This window comes from Scomber scombrus, chromosome 18, assembly GCF_963691925.1.
Source record: "Scomber scombrus chromosome 18, fScoSco1.1, whole genome shotgun sequence".
NCBI classification, from domain to species: domain Eukaryota; kingdom Metazoa; phylum Chordata; class Actinopteri; order Scombriformes; family Scombridae; genus Scomber; species Scomber scombrus.
Genome location: NC_084987.1, coordinates 9397296 through 9417441, shown reverse-complemented (window position 1 = coordinate 9417441; position 20146 = coordinate 9397296). Strand labels below are relative to the sequence as shown.

Sequence of the window (20146 nt, the reverse complement as noted above, 5' to 3'; positions counted from 1 at the left end):
GATCCTTGTGGCTTTATGTCCACACATTAATGGTTAAGCTAGTTGTGTGTGGAGTCTGGCAGAGAGATTCATTCAGGCTGTACTTTCATTCAGGTGATAGCCACCAGTGTTAATTAGTAAATGCACATCAGTCAGGGTACAGTGTATAGTTAATTGATGTTAATTTACTTCATCCTATACCTCCTGAACCCAGCCAGAGTGCTTAAAAGGCTATCAAACAATGACTGTCCTTACTATAAATGTCAGTGATCTTACCACTACAAATTGCTTGTGCACAAGTAGATATTTTTATCTGATGTGGTGCTCAAGGAAAGGTCAGGACATCACAAAACCACTGACATTCAATCGCTAGGGTTCGTGAATATCCACAGCAAATGTCATGGACATCTGGGCACTACAGGCGTTTTCAAGATATTTCAAGTGAAAACTAGCAGGACCAAACTGTTGTAACGGTTAGAAAGTCCAAAGGTCATCAGTTCATCACAAGTTGGGGAAATTGGAGAACTACATTTAATGAGAATCTGGTTTGTAGTTGTCTTGCTGGGATCAACGTTTTCTGCAGATGTACAGAAAGACTAAGCTCACAGCCTGGTGTTAATACAGCATTCAAAGCCTGGAAATGACAACTGCTATTTTGATCTACCTTTGTATTGTCTTGTTAAGTATATAACATATCACTGAGTGGAAGGTGAACTAGCTAATTAATATGATGATATAACAGGTTTGATTGTGAATGAATTGAATGTGACATCAATGATGTATCAGACATTTTGTAGGGCTCATTATACAGTTTAATGGCTCAATGTAAACATGCAATAAGAAAACATGTAAACATCACAGTGGTTAAAATGAACTGTGCTATGAGTTATGAGCGTGTAACAGACAAAGGGCTAAATAATTTTCACACATGATGGCTTTTAAAGACACAAGTTTGTTTAAAAAGACATTTTTTTTAAACCTCAGTGATAATATGGCTCTAATGCAACAAGACAAATGAAAGAATTTCAAAGATTTCAACAGTAGTACAACAGTTAATATGACAGCTGATAGATGCATTGTGGGCTCTATCTTGTTTCCAGCACTCCGTCTCTGATCCTCCATCTCCAGGCAGGGTTGAAGTCTGGAGCAGGAACACAGCAGAGCTCCAGCCCGGATTCCTGCACCTCCTCATCGTGAGCGACGTGCTGGCCCTGCTGTGTCTCAAGAGTGAAAACCCTCTCGGAGATCTGAAAAGAAGAGACACACATTAGCATTAAGCAAACGCAATCTTGCGCTTTATAGAGCCTGAGACAAACCAGAATGAACTGTTTTATTGAGACTGCTAGGTCTCACCTGATCACTGATTCCAGTGGCGATGTGGCCCACCTTTACCCGCCGAGTCTCTCTGATCCGGATGTTTTTCCTGTTGAAATCTCGGATGCAGACATCCACCCCTGAGCCAATCACAGAACAGAGATACACATGGCATAAGAAAAACGAATCACATTACAATTTGGTACCATATTAACTAGTTTTAGACAGGAGGGACATGAATGTTTTATTTATGTCACCTTCAAAACAGCAGGGTCGTGGTAATTGAGTGTGAACCAGCCAATCCATACTGAAATCTTGCCCATCCGGCTGACTGTTGTAGGAAAAGACACCAGAGCTGAAGTCATCTCCTGGGCTCAGGGACCAGCGGCCAGAGTCCTAAAAATTGGGTAAAAAAACAAGATAGAATAGTAAGTTTATAAATACTTTGTCCTAAGTGGATGAACATCCCCAAAACTCGTTGTATACATGGGCCCCATTTCAGAATAGTTTCACAATTTGGACATGGCAAACCATTAAGCATGGATGTTTCTGATCTTAACCCTAAGTTAAAAATTAGCTTTAATATCCAATTTGCAAGTGTAGGTGTCTCAAAAATTGGGACTGGTTCCACAAAAAAGGTTTCCTTTGGTAGAAAATTGGGTCAAATTGGTCAAAATTGGGATGTATAATAGCCAAACAAATATAGCAATAAGACAATGTGATGATTTGGGGCTGGATTGAAAATAACTGTATAACTGTATTCATCTGTTCCTACTCTCACTGCAAGAACTTCAGAGTAATTCATAGATGTACTCTATCATAAACTTTGGTGTACCTTTTTGTCCCATGGCTCCCGATTAGAATAAGGGTCACTGCTGAGACAAGACAGGAGTTGCTCCTGCTTCTCAGGAGAATGAAGCTGGGACAGACTGTACATGTAGAAATCTGCACACAAACAGAAAACCAATGAGGAGTTGAAACGTACAGTGCAATTTGACACAAGAAAAATAAGCAGAAAACTGAGTGAAACCTCACCTGTCTCCAGTTTACGTAACTCAAGTTCAGACACAGTGGTGCTCTTGTGATTTGGCTCAGAAATAAGCCTGTGTTGACTGAGAGGTTTCCCTTGCTCTGGCTTATCAGAATCAGCCTCCTCCTCTTCCTCTTCCTCATCATCGACATCCCCCTCCTTCACACTCCTCCGAGCTGTTATAACGTTGTCAACAGACTCTTGATGTTCTTCATCAACAGAGTTAACACTGCAAGTCAAGTCAGGAGGCTTGTTGGCAATATACAGTGGCTCTGTGTAGGGTCTCTTCACTGGGCTGGTGAGTCCTCCAACTGCAATCACACAAATACAATATGTTACAAACTGTAAGTGTTAATGCATTACTGGCATTTATACATACCTATATATATATATATATATATATATATATATATATATAAACTTAGACAAGGAAAAAATGCAGTGCAGCTTGTGTTACCTTCTTTCAGAGCTCTGTCTGTTTTTTCTTTGAGGTCAAACACTGATGCTCTTTTAACTGGATCCTTCTGGAGCCCTGCCTTGATAACTTCAGCCGTAAGAGGGCTACAGTCGGGTGGGATCTCTCTCAGAGGAGGAGGCTCATTAGCAATCTGTAACGATCACAAAATGAACTCAATCAGGGTCTGATGTGAATACAGTGAAGATCATACTAGAACATGCGTAATTAAACAGCAGGGTTTAGTGGTCTGTGGGTCTCTGGGAAGGATACCTTCAGGTAAAGTATACAGGTGTAGTATCGCGTCCAAGGTTGACACCCATTGAGCATGTGCAGTAACATACAGCAGCTGCTCCACACATCTGCTTTGGCTCCACGGGGTTCCCCTTTCACAATTTCAGGGGCCATGTGGGTCTCTGTGCCTTTCAGATCTGCATTGAATTACATTGGGAAAACAGTCAATTAAGACACGAAAGTGGATACGTTACACCTCTTAATAACGGAATGGCTGAAGTGACCGTTTTTTACCTTTGGACCCACTGAGGCTCTGTCCCTGATTGTCAAGTCTCTCTGCATGTCCAAAGTCACACAGGAAAGTGTCTCTACCGTCCTCCGACAGTAACACGTTGTCAGCTGTGGGACACAAGCAGATTCAATCCATTGCATTAATCTCAACACTGCTCAGTACTTGTACAGTGGAGTTTATGGATGACATAATTAGAAACAGAGCAGCTGCACAGACATAAAACAGCCCACAGACAAAGGAGCAGAATAAAGCGGAATGAATATGAAGTCATTGAGGGACAGCTGCTCTAGAAAACACTTTAATGTGGAATGAATGTAGAGACTAGTAACAAACAGACAGCAGATAGAAATTTGGCTTTATTTCCTTGTTATTCCTAGAGCATTACAAACACCAGGTGGCGCCTGAGCCACAACCATGCTGTTTGTGCTTCCTCAAAGTTTTTGTTAGTTTTTTGCTTGCGTTTAACTCTGTTCCTCTGAGTTTTTCCTTTAAAAAAAATGTTTTTATTACTTTCCCCCCACTTTATCTTTTTCCTTCTCTCTGCCCTTGTACTCATTCTCCCCATGTTCTCTCACTGACTACTTCCTGCTCTTCGTCCCATCCCCCCCCTTCTGTTTCGCTCTCCTTACTCTGTGCACATGCGCCGTTTCTAAAGAGCAGCGGTGAGTCACACTGTGGGAAATTCCCAGCTTGCCGTCTTCTCTGTGGTAGTCTAGTTTCACAACACAGGTGCTGAAGATCAAATCTAGACTGTATCTATGACACTTGTGTTCCACACAACAGCTGCACGAAAAGACACAAAATCCTCCGATGAGAACTAATGAAAAAATCTGACTTACTACTTACTGTTTTTGTTTTCCACCAGGTACCACAACAAGTAAAAGTCAAGCTGACACATTTTGTTTTGCTGTTATTACTATTGTGCCACTTTGATCGGTCTTACAATTAATCTTGAAAGTGTTTATGGGCTGTTGCCAATATCTGATGCATGTGTTTAGGTGTAGTCTCATATGTTAATATTTTTGTCCTAACACTGGCATTTTAGATAACCGGTTGACGCTCATATCCGATCAAACTTTGAGGTAGTGGGCTGTATAAAAACAACATACAAAATCAGTGATCTTTCTCTCTTCCATACCTTTAAAAAGCTAATGATGGTTGAACAGGTTCAGGCCAAACTGTTGTAAAACTGTATCTCTTTATAAATCTATTATAATGGATCTGCTACCATGTGGTGAAAGGATACAGTTACAAGATACTAAAATCTACTTTCAACAGAGCATTCATTCTCATGTTTTGATTTTTTTTTTAGATCAGTAACTTAACTAAAACTTAGAATATTAGTCAGATGTGCCACTCTGTATATTTAAGAAAAATAAATTGCCAAAACAGACCATAGCAAAGTATACCTTTTATATCTAGATGAGCGACTTTTTTCTTCACCAGGTACTCCAGCGCTGCTAAAACCTGTGAGTGGTAGTGGAGACTTAGGTCCTCTTGCAGTCGTCCCCGCTCCACTATCAGCTGTCCAAGAGATCCTGGAATAACAAAATAAGGTCAGACCCGGACAATGACTATGCCTTGTTAATATTTACCAATACGCTCCATCTGATTCAACTTTTCCGTCTGCTGTTATGGCCTGTGAAGAAACCTAACTTTGATGACAGGAAAAAACTTGAAGGTGTGTCACTATGTTTATCAAGCTGGCGTCTTCCATCCCAGATGTTTGGTGTAATTTGGACTGTGAGACTTCAAGGGAGCTCACCAGTCATTTCTAGCATCCCAGAACCACCCACTCCCACATCTCGATGCTAATCACATTCGTATTTCTGAACACTTCATTATCCTCATGTTGTACCTACTGTACATCTGTTTGCACTCAATTCATCACATGTTACGCTCCATCTCAACAGCAGCAGTGAGTACTGAGAGATTTTGCTGTGTGTAAAAGGCATAAAAGAGGCTTGTTTACCAGCTTTGTGGTCCATCAAGAAGAAAACATTAGGCCCCTCTCTGACCACTCCAAAGAGTTCCAACACGCGGGGAGATCTGAGGGCACTCCACGCACCCACCTCCTCACTGTTAAACATCTTCAGGGCGACCTGTGAGGAAAGAAAGGGAAAAAAACAGTAAGCAATAACACAAAAACACTCTGAACTAGGCACTGAAGAAAGAACAAAGAGGGGGATATGCTCTGTGTTACCTTCTTGACAGCAAATTTGAAGCCAGTGTTGACATCTTGAGCACTGTGTACTTCGCCATAGGAGCCTTCCTTAATAAACTGTGGGAGGACGTACTCCCTTCCTTCCTTGTATTCCGAGTCAACAGGCTGGATTTTCTGATAAGACAAGAGAGTAACAAGTTAGTGCCTTGAGATTACTTTTGTTATGATTTGATGCTTTATAAATAAAACTCAGAATAAGATATGAATAAAGATTGAATAAAGACTATTCAGACAAATAGAAAAGAAAGCAGAACATACATTGTTGTCAAAGATTAATCCCTCATTGCAGTCAGAATCATGTGCTGAAAAATCATCTTCGTTCTCTCTTGCTTCCCTCTCCACCTCTTTGAAAATGGGGCCTGCGTAGCACCGCTCCCCCTGGCTGACATGGCCCCTGAGGCCAGCTAAAGCCAGCGAACAGTCTCCCACACTGCTGAGGGAGTCGCTGTCGTCCACATAGGAGTGGACACTGGAGACGGTGCCACAGACTTTGTTGCTCCAGACCAGAGGAGAGCAGCTGGACCCTGGGTTGTAGAGTCTGCTGTAGAGAGGACGCCCTCTGTCCTGCTCCTCTGATCTTTCAATGCTGCTACAGCAAGAAGAACTGGGGTCGCTTGTCTCTCCAAGAGATGACTCTTCCTACAGGGGACAAATAAAAAACACGGTCAATCAGACTACAAGATGTTTACATTCTCAGGTGTGTTTGCTCAGGGGTTGAATGTTCAAGGCCATGAGATGCGGCTTTGTTAGAATCCAGTGATTCACTTCCACAACACAAGAAGGTTAGTGTTTGCATGCCGGCGTCTAGAGATTGAGCTTCAGACTGCCAAAGAATGTGGCAAATTGTCCTTGAAGATGATTCACAAGAAAAACACTGCAAACACTCTCAGCTCTTTTAAGAATATGAGAGTATAGCATGCACAGACTAACTTGTTAACAGTGGTTTTAATAGCTTTTCCTCACTGTGAATATGTTTATTTACAAGACTCATTTGGATAAACAGAACAATCAAGAGTTCTTACCAAGATCCGGACCAGAGAAACTCCACTCTCCTGTTCAGGGACCCCAGAGGGCACTCGATGTCTGTGTCGTTGCTTCTCCTTCTTCTTCTCCAATTTTTTCTTCCCCTTGCGCTTTTGTCTCTTCCGGGTCTTCTTTTTTGGGGTGAGCTGTGTCGATGAGCTGCTCAGCTCCTGGACGGACGCTGTGGTTGGGCACGCCACGTTGTTGTGTTCAGAGAGAGAACTGAGGGAAAAGTACGGTAACAGTGTGAATTCCATATATGGCAATAAAAAAACACAAATATGAGGAGTGAAATGAAGACAATGTTGTAATCTAATACCTGTTGGTGAAACACTTGCTGGTAACGTAAAAACGTCCAGAGCCAGATGGACTAAACTGGTCCTGAGTTTCACCTGGGGAGAGCACAGTGTTAATGTTGAACTTTCACTGTTCTGGCACATTTATTTGATTTATTATAAAATATCTAAAGGGCATAATTACATTCAGCCTGGGCAATGAAGCTTGAGGTCTTGAGTGGCGCTTCTCCAATTTGCTCTGCAGTCCCATGTGTCATCAATTTATTTATTCGAAAGTTGTAATGGGGCCTGTAGTCAATTTTTTTGTCCTTCCCCTCCTCCTCCTCCTCCTCCATCTCCTGGTCCGTGGTCGAGCAGGCTGAGTATGACCCCTTCAGCTCAGCCTGGGGTGACCCGGAGAAAGGTGCGGTAGAATTGAAAATCCTCTGCCTCACCGCCATTTCATCTGTTGGATCTTGAAAGAAAGAACATCATAAGCATTTGTAAGCAAAGTGTCTATAAACTTGTATTGGCCAGGTATGCTGCCAAGTCAAGAAAATCTTGTTTTCAATGACAATATTGGTCAAATAAGTAAGTAAATAATGTAGTTGCAATAAAGTTGCAATAACAAATAATGTCTGGGGCTGCAAACTGGCTAGCTATATCAAATCAAATGTTTGTAGATTAGTGTCATTGACTGACATATTGGCTGTGTTTCCTGAGACTTTTTAAATGACAGCAAGTTTAAATATGTTTTTATTTTACTGTGGAACTGAAATGCCAATTTGTCACTTTCAAGGTTGTTACACAAAAACTGCCTGCCATCACTAGAGAGTGACCTTTAACTTTATTCTTGTGAAAACCGCTTCCCCATAATATAACAAAGGAGTTTACTATCAGCTTATACAAGAAAAACTGACTCATGACAACCAAGTACGTACTGTATATCTGTATATCCCTTTTTTCTTTAAGACAAGTGTATCTATTGATTTATATTTGCTTGGTTTTACTCCTTTGATCTTTATTGCAATTCTGAATGTTTTGTATGTATTTCCAGGCCAGAAATTTTTATTTTGTCATCTTCACGACAAGATCTTTACTCTTCTCCACAGAAATGTGCATCCACTCCAATGCAACAATGATAAGACATTTTTCTTTTCCTGTGGTTAAATATTAGAATCTGCTTCTTCTATTTATTTGACTGTGCCAGTATCAGAATGATCTCAAGCATCGGAAATGTACTGAAACTTTGAAAGTTTGCAGTGGGCAGATGAGACCGGAAATTCAACCCTGGCCTTGTTTTGACAGTTGCAACTGTGTCGTTGAAAGCAAGTACTCTGTTTCAGTCAAGAGGAAGTACACTACAGCACATTATGCATGGCGAGGTTGAATTTCCAATAAAGGTTTGCATGGCTGACCGTCAGCTTAGAGGTCACAACTGTCAAAACACGTGTGACTGTAAAATCAGCACACTCACACACACTTATTATTTGCATTAAATGCAGTTTGAAAGACACAAACTGAGAATAAGGACCACAGTTGCAACTTGTTGCATCAGTGTATCGATTGCACATAACCACAACTTCTCCCTGTCACTCAGTTCTGACTTCTTCTGCACATATGCATAGATATTCTTGATAGATCATACCAGGGTTAATACTGAGATCTTCAACAAGACAATACTAACTCTAACGAAAACCTGACATCACGTACTTAAATTTCAATTAAACCTAATGTAAAAGTTTAGGCTTTAGCAGTGTCTTTACCTTGTGTGCCGACTTCATGCACTCAAGACAAACAGTGTGTAGAACAAAGCAAAGTCAATTGTCACTTCCTTCTTAAGACACTGCCGGTACTCTGAGAGCACGGCAACACCACACCCCGAATGAATTTACGTGGAAAGGAAATAGAGAAAAAACCCACTGCAATAAACATCACCACAAAAACAACTTGTTGTGTGTGTGAGGCAGAGGGGCGTGTAGACATACCGACAGATGCCAATCTGATCTGCTGTCTCTCTCTCGCGTATCCGCTCTGTACAACCTGTCATCTACATTAGCAAAACTAGGCGCTCGGCGTTAAGTCTGCCTCGTCCTCCGTGCTCTGATTCTCCCTCTCTGCTCAGTCCCTGCCGCACTTCTCTGCTCTGCTTGATGCTGGCTCTCAGCCAACTGGGGGGAGGAGCTGGCTGACAGTGACTTATGGGAAATGCATCTCCGCTTCCCCATATTCTCCCCCCCCCCCTCTGCTCTCTCCAACAGGGCTGGCTTGCTTGCTCTTCCCTCTACCTCGAATAAAAGGATAACATGTTTAGTTATGCTTTGTATGACTGACAGCACTTTGAACTGTGATACAGGCAGAACACAATTGGGCCTGCACCCATCAAGATATCATCAAGTTTTCCTCCAAGAGGAAATGATGGATTGTGTCATTCCAGCATAACGTCAAAGTCAAAATTAAAAGCAGACAATTTAAATTAAGTCGAAACATTGCAGAACTGTCATGTTGATCATATTATCATGTCCGTCAAATGGTTGCTAAGTGCCTTTTTAAAGAAGAGGTACTCTGTCTGCAATCACCCACAATATGAAATGAAATGTGTAGATTTTTGTAACCTTTTAGCTGCTCTGATATCCTAATGAGCATGTGGCCTGTTGTAGCCAGCTAATATTCTGCATAAGAGCCTGTCAAAGTCATGTCACAACCTACACACTTCACACACCATGTCATATGATAAAAAAAACTAATGACAACAGCTAGAAATAAGGAAACTACTCACTCTCTTCTACTAAAATAAATAAATGAAAAACTGACTATCTGTTATCTGACCTCATGAGGATTTTCTCCTGGAAACTATTTGTCAGTAAGAGAATTTGGAGTGAGCGTATGAGCTGTTATTCAATGCTGAGGTGACAGAGTGGGAAAAGGTTGGTCTTCTATATCTATCTGAAATAATCTCACTTGCTTTTCTGTGCAGAAGCAAAAAAACTAATTTACTCATATAAAAACTGGTAGAGAACACAGGAAATTCAGAATACCACTTGAGGGGCTCTGCCAAAAACCAAGCAAGCACTTGTTTACTGCCTCCTTTGCGATAAGGAAACTGTTTAATGTCATGACGACAATGTCTTAGAAAAACAGTTTTAAATAGGAATGTGGACGTTGTCGTGAGTTTAGGTTTTTGCTACTTTATTACAGCTGCCGACTCATTTTAAACTTTTGAATTTTACATGGAGAAAAAAAAGAAGTCATGTTTCATGTTTCCAGCAGCAGTGATTCATTTTCAATCAATAGAACAAGACCTGGATTACGAGTATTAACATGGCTGAACACAGAGAGCTCTTACATCTCAAATCTCAATAAAAAGATACACCAAGCATATGAAATATGATGTAATGGATTTAGGGCTGCAACTAAGGATTATTTTCATCAACGATTAAGCTGCCGGTTGATTTCTCAATTAATGGTTTGGTCTATAACATGTCAAAAATGGACATCTTTAAATTTTTCGTTTTGTCTGACCAACAGTGTTAAATCCAAATATGTTTAATTTGCAGTGATTGTAACACAGAGATCCTCACAACTGAGAAACTTGTAGCAATGAATGTTTGGCACTTTTGCAAGAAAACATGACTTTGAAGATTGATCAGCTATCAAAATAGTGTTTTTCTTTTGATAAACTTATTTTACAGGATTTACTTACAGGATTGTTTCAATACGAAATTTGATTCAATACAAGACAACCCCGGACTGCTGCCTTCAAATTTACAAATCAAGCTGGACCAACAGCTCAGTCACACAATCTTAAATCAACATAAGCTTCACAAAGACAGAAGTTCTTGCAGGGCTGTTGCACTGTAATTTTGCAGAGATGGTGGCTATATCGAGCTGACCCGCTGCTGTACACCCACACAGATTAATGAAATTCCAAAGCCTTTAGTAAGGACGGTGAAAAGGGACTCAACCTGAATACACACAGCCAAGCATTCCTTCAGGGAAACGCAGGCTGTGTTAGGAAAACGTCCCGCGCCTGAACTACACGGAGCATCTGAGAAAGGGCCTGCATGCAATCGTCACACCTCCTGTGTTGCTTCTGTCAGCTTCCCTTTTTCCTTTCACTTAATCACTACTCACAACAATGTGTGCTGCAACTTGCTTTCATTCAGCCGATAATCGGTAAATTCATTGTGGGCATTTGAAAATGAAATGAATGAAAACGATGATGATCTGCAGCAATTCTCCATTAGGTCAAAAAATGTAGGAGACGATATCACAGCTTGTTTCATGTTGGTGTTTTTCTTTGTTTTATTTCAAGGTAAAGTGAATATCTTTGGGTTTTCAATTGTTGGTGAGACCAAAAAGATGTCAGTTTGAACTTTAAATTATAATGGGCAACTTCATTTTACTTATTACAGACAGAGAGAATAATTGACTTATTGAGGAAATAATCTCCAGATTGATTGATGATGAAACATTTTTGGATGCAGCCATACAGTCAATGTACTAACTGAAAATTCATCCAAAGCAAGCATCGCCTCCAATATCACTATTGTGAATATCAGAATATTGTGCCATATGTTTTCCTTATGTTTTTTTAATGCAGAAAACTAATCAAAAATGTACTAAATAAAAACTTAAGAGGGCTGAAAATTCACTTAGCAGTTACATGAGTGATACACAAATCCAAGGCAAGTACTACTTTTTATAAAGACTATGTACATTGTGAACAGATTTATAGCACTTCCTTTCAGCACTTTCTTTCTATTATGTACAGGAAAGGAGAAAAAGGACATTTGGACTGACAGGACACCATTGGTTTCTCATTCAAAGATGGACCCAGGCCAGTGCTCCCTAGCAGTAAATGCAGGCCAGGAGTTTGACTCAAAGCCAACAAAGGTCCTGCATGTTGCTGTGCAGTGTGGAAGAAGCACCAGAACTGGGACCATGTTAAACAATATCTGTGAATGTAACTAATGTAAAGTATCCCATCTGGTAAATATGAGGTTGCAATGGCCTAATGTTTAATATTTCAATACAGCAGATAAGAGGTAATAATGGCATATAACATTCAATACCTGACATTAACATAATAGCAACTTTTATTATAATTAAGATACTAGTTGTGAAGTTATAATGATATATGCATATATCACACCTTTATATATACTGTATATGGGTATAGCCCTAAATTTCCTCCTTATTCAGAGATTTCAGGGCTTATTTCTTTGTCTTAGAAATACTCTAATGTATGGAAGTCCTTTCATATGGCTTCCATGACAGTCAAAAGCATCCCACAATAGTCAGCATTGGCACTGAAAAAGTATAACTTGGAGTACAGAAGTTGTTTTAATCATACACAGCTGGATTCAATAGGCGTATGTGCGGTTTTGAATAACTTTTGATGACATAATCGCTAAACTTCCAGTAAAACCAGCGTAATATCTATGTTTTATACTTCTGACTTTAGTTGTTATCAGCTATTGTCTCGATATGTAAATACATATCCTATTAATACATAACATATGGCCGTTTAATTGTTTGAGAGTGCATATCCGTGTATTAAAATAATAACTTCCTTCTAGCCACGCCATTTCAAACTTGGGCCGAAGTGTACATCTTGTTAAGTCTATAAAAAAGAGACAATAAATTGTTCTCTCGAAGACAAGGGTAAAGATTGACTTCATAAGACTATTTTCCCGGCTAAACAAATTCATTTTATGGTTAATATACAGTAAATTATTCACTTACAGATCTAGGCGTCGGCCCCGGTGGCGGTGGAGGTCTGTAACAGTGACCAGAACACCAAACAGTGATTTCCGGTTATGCATTTCAAAATACTAGTGTTCATTTAACTTTTTTTTTTTTTTTTACAATACATTCATGCAAAATTACCTGATGCCGAGTCAATTCGGTGCTATTATTGTCATTTGTTGACTGTTTTGATATATGTGTATCGTTTATTTTTTTGTATCGTAATATTTTTTAATTATACTTTTAATTTGGAGGTGAAATATGAATTGTTCCTGTTTGTAAAACAGAAAAACGCGGCGTTGCAAGCACCTCCGTGCAGATGCACATCAGGAAATGGTCGTGAGGTGTGAAAACAGAAGTGATATTTCAAGCCACAGAGTTGTGGTAAAATGCACAAATGCATGTAACATCCTGGCGTCAAATAGGTCACAAATTTAAAAGAAAACTAAGGTTAATTGAATGTAGGCTGTATGTTGTCTGTATTGCTTTTCCCCTTTTAATCCCATGTTAAATTTTAAAATTGCGATATTCGGTCTTTCATCTTGCTGTCTTTACTTTTTAATTGATGCAACCTTTCTTTCTTTCTTTCTTTCTTTCTTTCTTTCTTTCTTTCTTTCTTTCTTTCTTTCTTTTTCAAAATGTGTTTCCTGTCCCAGTCCACCCTCTTATTCATGATCAGTTTCGTATGTGTAACGTTACCTTTCATATAGGCTACTTTAATAAAGCCAAATGGGTTTTTACCAAGGTGATCAGGCTAAATAGTTCAATAGTGCAGTATGTTTTATGTTTCTAATGGGGGTAGCTGTATTGGCACATATATACCACAAGATGGAGTTATAAACTACTGACTGAAACTACTATTTCAATTGTAGGCTACAGCACATATTTAGGCGGATTAATGTCCCATCTCAGGTAATTAACAGTAGTCTAATTAAATATAATTAATAATGGTACTGAGTAGTGTCTTTAACATTGTAGATGTATACTCTGTATTTTTGTTGATTATTTAATGATGTAGCCTATTATTTTTTAGAAGTATTATTTTATTGAAAACATGGCTTTTACTTTTGTGTATGAGTTCTCCCTGTGTACAAATTTAATAAAGTATATTTAAAAACTCAAGGTACATCATATACTTCTTCGTGTCCCTGATACCCCATAGTAGGTGATGCCACCAAGAGGGAAAAAAGAGCGACTGTTTTTGGCATTTCCATTCACACCCATACAACTTTTGATAATTTTGTAGTACATAACCACTTGTACTAATCAGCACTCCTTGTACTTTTACACACCCTTATACAATTTGTATACAATTAGCAGACCTGCATATAGTAGGTACATATTAAGGTTTGTTGTCCTTGTTCTGGCTGTATGTCTGTTTCCCTGAGCATTTTTCTTGGAACTTTGTAACTGTGTAAGTGCGTTGACAGAAACCAGAAGCTGGAGTCAAAGTCCCTGTATGTGTAAACATACAGGGATCCTATCCCATACAGGGATCCTGACTACAGGGATCCTGACTTTTTAACCGAAGGTTCAGTGTAGGTTCCAAAAACATGTGCAAATCTCCACAAAATCTGAACAAAAAGTTAACATAAGAACATAATTCATCTAATTTGCACTAGTACCTACCAGGGTTTTATATGAACAACCTTTGCCAAGTTAGTCCACCAGCACTGTATGACAGCTAGACTAAAAGCAGATTTGAAATTGTGATACTGAGACCCTCAATCAGCTTCATCCAGCAATGTTCTGTGTCTGTTTCATGTGTGAGTGGATACCAAAGAGGATATTGATGATCTGGTTCAAGACCAGCAAAATCCCAGGATATCTCCATATTGTGACACTCGTGTAAACAAAAGCCAAAAGATTCTCAAATTAAAGGAAACCTTACCATAGAAATATTTAGTTTGAAAAAAGCAAGCAGAAGAGATGATTTCACTCAACCATTTGGTTGAAAGCACTTGTTTGGAACACAAATTATGAAAACAAGAAATGAAAGTATTTTTTCATGACTTCAGTTTGCAAAAAAAGCAGAAGCAGCTACATGTGGGCAGAAGAAAGACATTTTTGAAATATTCAAATGATTTGAAAACGGAAGTTTTCTTTACAACCTTTTCCAATCAAACTGCTCCTCATTAATACAAAAAGTCAAGGAGGATTTGTCAAGATGGTCACCTTTACTGGCTTCACTTCACAAAAGAGTCAATGCATTAAAGATCCTACCCTGCTTAAACTACTTATTCCAGAAACTCCCTCACACTATCTCACAGCTGCCTTTTTCAAATACAAAAATGCCCACATATCTAAATATATATGGAATAACAAACATGAAAGAGTAAAATTCTCTATGTTCATGAAACCAAAAGAGTTAAGGGGAGCCTCCCTGCCAGACCTACAATTTTATTACTGGTCAGCCCCAAATTAAAAATATGATTAGTTGGTTCCTGGATAGACAAGAATCCTCATAAATTGATCTTGAATAATTTGCTTGCAACTCAAGATCACACAAATCCCTTTGATTTATGTATAACTCTGAAAATCTTTAACTAGAAACTCTAATCATTCATAACACAATTCTGGTATGGAAGGATATAAACAACGAACAAAAAAATACAATATTTAAACCTATCCATTTTTATTTCTTTGCAATCACCAATTTTACAGAATCCTGACCTCCCTGTCCTGATCAGGAACACTGGACTATCAGACTTGACATCAAAAGGCATATCAGACCTTTCTGATTTCTTTAATCAAGACACTGGCGTCTTTTGACCAACTCACCTGTAACTTACTTACTATTTAACTTAACTTAGGTCTACTTGTATATGGATTGTAAATCTAGGCATATATCTTAGATGTTAGATGGACTATATTAGTTCAGAGGGGATTCATCCTCTTACAGTGATACCATCACAGTTGGTCTGGTCTCCCAGGTCAACGAGTAAAATGTAGCTCCTGTTTGAATAGGCACATTTGAACTTATTTAGCATCGAGAAATGTTAGGGGTGGATCAACTGATGAGCAAACTCCCTCATTTTACTGCAGAAAAAACATTTCAGACCTGAAACTCAATTTCTTAAGAAAGAGCATCCAACAAGCAAACAGTGTCCTCAGTAATGACTAAACTAAACTAAAATAAACTGGAAATTGATAGAATACTTGTAAATTGCAAAATTATCAAGGACTTATCATCCAGAAATAGTTATCATACATTTTGGTTGGCATATGCAACATATTGTGTAATATATTATTTTTTAGTTTTTTGAAACATGGGCCCTCTACAACACACAGCAACAAAACTGCATATAGTATGCACTTATGGGCTTGTAAAATACATATACAACTGCACAAAGCATAAGTTTAAACACACAACACAAAACTCAGCAATATATGTACACATTACAACCCAAATTCAACAAAAAAGTTCATACAAAGCAGGGGCCAATTTTTTACATGTGCAGAATTTAATATTACTGCCTTGTATGCCTACTTCAAACATTAGTCTGGTCCTTATCAACAATTTTTTTTAAACAATGCACATAGAAATAAACAAATAAATAAACAACAATGAGGAATTAAATCAAAAGGAAAACAAAAAAATATTACATTTATAATATATTTGATATTAATTATAACATTTTTAATTGCGTTTCACTCATTAACACTGCCTCAACTGAAATGTCTTCAGAAGTTTCACTCTTAATCACAACTGTTGTCAGATTCAGTCAGCAGCTGGTTAAAGTCACTGTTCAGAAAAAAATACTTATTTTGGGGCTTTTGAGAGGTGCATCCCCTAAATCCATAGCTCCGCCCCTGAACTTAAAGCATCACAAAATACAACTCACAAACTAACATAGGCTACCATAAAAGCTACACAAAACAACAAACACTAAATCACTCATCACTACATGACTGATATGACTGATCCTTCTTTAAAGTCGGTTTCATTTTGAGTTTTTAAAATGTTCCCAGTCATAGGTATTTAGTTCTGTGGGTAAAGAGTTCCTCATTACCTAATATGCAGTGTTTAAATCACACAGCTCTCCATGGGCTAAAGAAATATATGCTATTTTTTAGGAAGTTGGGTTAAAATATATGTATAGTGATAATGTATCATGTTGTATCACCACAATTAGAACAAAGCTACTTCTTGTATTTGAGGCCAAATTAATGCCCAAATTAAAGCCCAAATTACGAACATACATTCAAATCAAGCACAGTTATGGCCCTGAATCATACAGTGCCTATAAAAAGTATTCATGCCCTTACGTGTTTTCCCTTTTTATTGCTTTTTAAATTGAATCATGTTCAATATAATTAGGATTTTTAATTTTTTTTTTTTTTTTAAACAAAAAACAACTCTTTAATGTCAAAGTGAAAACAGATTTCTACAAAGTAATGTCAATTAATTTAAATATATATAATGTAAAATAAGTGATTGCATAAATATTCACCCCTTTCAAGTCAGTATTTAGTAGATGCACCTTTGGCTGCAATCACAGCACTGAGTCTGTGTGGATAGATCTCAATCAGGCTTACACATCTGGACACGGCAATTTTACTCCATTATTCTTTGCAAAACTGCTCAAACTCTGTCAGGTTGCAAGAGGATCAGACTTAAACAGTGTTTTTCAAGTCCAGCAACAAACTCTCTATTGAATTGAGGTCTGGCTTTGTCCAGGCCACTCCAGAACATTCACCTTGTTGTCTTTAAACCATTTCTGTGTAGGTATCACTGTATGCTTCGTTTAATTGTCTTGCTGGAAAAAAAAATCTTCTCCCATGCCGCAGTTCTCTTGCAGACTGAATCAGATTGTCCTCCAGGATTTCCCTATATTTTGCTGTATTCATTTTACCCTCTACCTTTACAAGCCTCCCAGGTCCTGCTGCTGAGAAGCATCCCCACAGCAGGATGCTGCGACCATCATGCTTCACGGTGGGGATGGTGTGTTTGTGGTGATGTGCAGTGTTTGGTGTCCGCCAAACTTAGCGTCTAGTCTGGAGGCCAAAAAGCCCCATTTTGGTCTCATCAGACCAAAGAACCTTCTTCCAGTTGACCTCGGAGTTTCCACATGCCTTTGGGGGAACTCTATAGTCAAGATTTAATATGAGTTTTCTTCAACCATGGCTTTCTCTTTGACACTCTCACATAAAGCAACAGTTGTTGTATGCAGAGTCTCTCCCACCTCAGCTCCTGAAGCTTTTAACTCCTTCAGAGTACTCACAGGTGTGTTTGTGGCCTCCTTCATCAGTCTCCTTCTTGCATGGTCACTCAGTTTTTGAGGATGGCTTGCTCTAAGGCAGATTTACACATACTCCTTCCATTTCTTAATGATGGATTTAACCGAACTCCAGGGGATGTTCAGTGACTTGGAATTAGTTTTCTATCCATCCCCTCACTTGTAGTTTTCATTAACCTTTTCTTGGAGTTTCTTGGAGTGTTCTTTTGTCTTGGTGGTGTAATTGTAGTAAGGAATACTGGTTAAACAGTAACTGGACCTTCCAGATACAGGTGTCTTTATACTACAATCACTTGAGACACAATCACTGCACTCAGGTGATCCTCATTTCACTATTTTTGAGAATACTAGCAGTAATTGGCTGGACCTCTATTGAATAAGGGCAGTCACTTTTAAGGGGGTGAATATTTCACAATTCATCACCTATTTTACATTATATTTATTTAATTAATTGACTTTGTAGAAATCTGTTTTCACTTTGACATTAAAGAGTTGTCTTTTGTAAATTCTTTTTCTTTTAAAAGCCAAATTATATTGACCATGATTCCATTTATAAAAGCAATAAAAGGGGAAAACGTCCAAGGGGGTGAATACTTTTTATAGGCAATGTGTTACAGCAAACTTAACAAGAAGCCAAAGGTCCTTTAGTAGCACAGCTGAGAATAGGAATCCTTCCCTAAACCTTGAAGTTTGCAGATTTAAAAATATTCAAGAGGACGACAGGTTATGTAAACTGTGTGAACTTGGAAAAGTTGAAAATGAATCACATCTTCTTCTGTATTTTCCTTTTTTATGATGAGCTAAGAACATTGATAATTATTGAAATGTCTGTTCAACATCCAGAAATGTTTTGGTGCTCTGATGATGACAGAATGGAGTGGGTGTTTAATTTTAATGTTTATAAGTTGGCTACTTTTGTCTCTAAAGCTTGGGAAAAAAACATCTGGATGGTTTATTTGTTTAGCATTACCTGTATCTAGTATCTGGTCTGTTCTTTTTTGTTTCTTTTTCGTGGTGTCTTTGTGCATGACACAATAATAAATTAAAATCAAATCAAATCATTATATTGTATCAGTGTTTCCCATTAATTATATAGAATGTGGTAGCCCGCCATTGTCTAATTTGTGCCACCCCGGTTTCATAGTGAGCCAAACATGTCTGTACTAAAGCACAAAATAGTTTATAGCACAATTTTTGTTTAAAGTTTTATAGATATAACCTCTTAATTTCACTCTCAGAGTGCACTAGAATGATGCATTTGACTTAAAAAATGTGCCCCCAGACTCCCCTAGAGGGCAGGTTCTGCCCGCCAAGGGATTCAATCCGGCCCACTGGACAACTTTGCAAAGTATGAAAAAAATTGCAGAAAACTAATTCTATTTTTTCTGCTTCCTCCGAGGTCCTCCCCCCCCCCCCCCCCCCCCCGGCCAGAATACAGTTATCTGAAGAAACAATGAATACATATTTTGATCATATTTACATATTTATAACATTCCTATATTGAACATCAATCAGCAGCTTCTGTGTTAAATAATCTGTCAAAAACTAAGACATAATATTGTTGAAATGTCTCATGTTACTTGAGACATCTCAGGCTGTTCATTTGTTTTCTTTAATAGATCGTATTGTTATAGCAAAGTTATAATATATATATTATACATTATTTGGACATTATTGTGCAATGGTTTTACTGGTCTGGCCCACTTGAGATCAAATTGGGTTGTATGTGGCCCTTGAACTAAAATGAGTTTGACACCGCTGCCCTAGAGGTCCACCCACCATCTCTCAAAATACATTGGGAAACACTGTTGTAAGACGCTTCCTCCATTTTATCAGGAACTGTATTCCTACTCTCCCCAATTTCATAATTATTTCATCCGTAATAACTTTAAACTCAGTGTTTACAATTACACATGTGAACATACATACTGCTAGTTTTTTATCCAAAAAATTGTAAGCCTACTAAATTAAATGACCAAATATGGGTACGCACATTTCAGAATGTTTTGGCAGATGAGGCTGCTTTGTATAAATAAAAGTATTTCTAAGCCAGTGTCCCAGATTACAAATCTACAAATTATCTTCTGATTTAATAATGAAACATCTTTCATAATGATATTAGGTGTTGATATGATGTATTGGATTCATATGAAAATAGGGTAAACAAGTCAGAATTGCAAAAAGTGTCCCACACTACCCTAATCCACCTTATCATCTGTATATGTGTAAACTAATAAACTAAACTGATTATTAGTCTTTTAACTATCATCATTATCGCACAAATATTTGTTTAAAGACAGATATGTGTAAGTGTAAATTATCTCTGGACA

General features: G+C 38.3%; 1 protein-coding gene across 2 annotated transcripts; it reads right to left on the bottom strand.

The window, feature by feature from the left end:
* Nucleotides 1-760: 760 nt before the first annotated feature.
* map3k14a (mitogen-activated protein kinase kinase kinase 14a) lies at nucleotides 761-12600 on the bottom strand. 2 transcript variants are annotated; one of them, XM_062438106.1, is made up of 16 exons: nucleotides 12574-12600; nucleotides 7031-7300; nucleotides 6870-6942; nucleotides 6550-6772; nucleotides 5786-6166; nucleotides 5507-5641; nucleotides 5276-5405; nucleotides 4713-4841; nucleotides 3306-3410; nucleotides 3051-3208; nucleotides 2781-2931; nucleotides 2329-2634; nucleotides 2129-2238; nucleotides 1551-1689; nucleotides 1333-1433; nucleotides 761-1226 (listed from the first exon to the last, which is right to left on the bottom strand). In XM_062438106.1, exons 2-16 carry the CDS (start codon nucleotides 7284-7286, stop codon nucleotides 1065-1067), a joined length of 2559 nt encoding a protein of 852 aa, XP_062294090.1. In that variant the 5' UTR covers nucleotides 7287-7300; nucleotides 12574-12600; the 3' UTR covers nucleotides 761-1064. The 2 variants fall into 2 exon arrangements, with proteins under 2 accessions (XP_062294090.1, XP_062294089.1); XM_062438105.1 differs by lacking the exon at nucleotides 12574-12600 and adding an exon at nucleotides 8814-9075.
* Between the last annotated feature and the right edge of the window lie 7546 nt (nucleotides 12601-20146).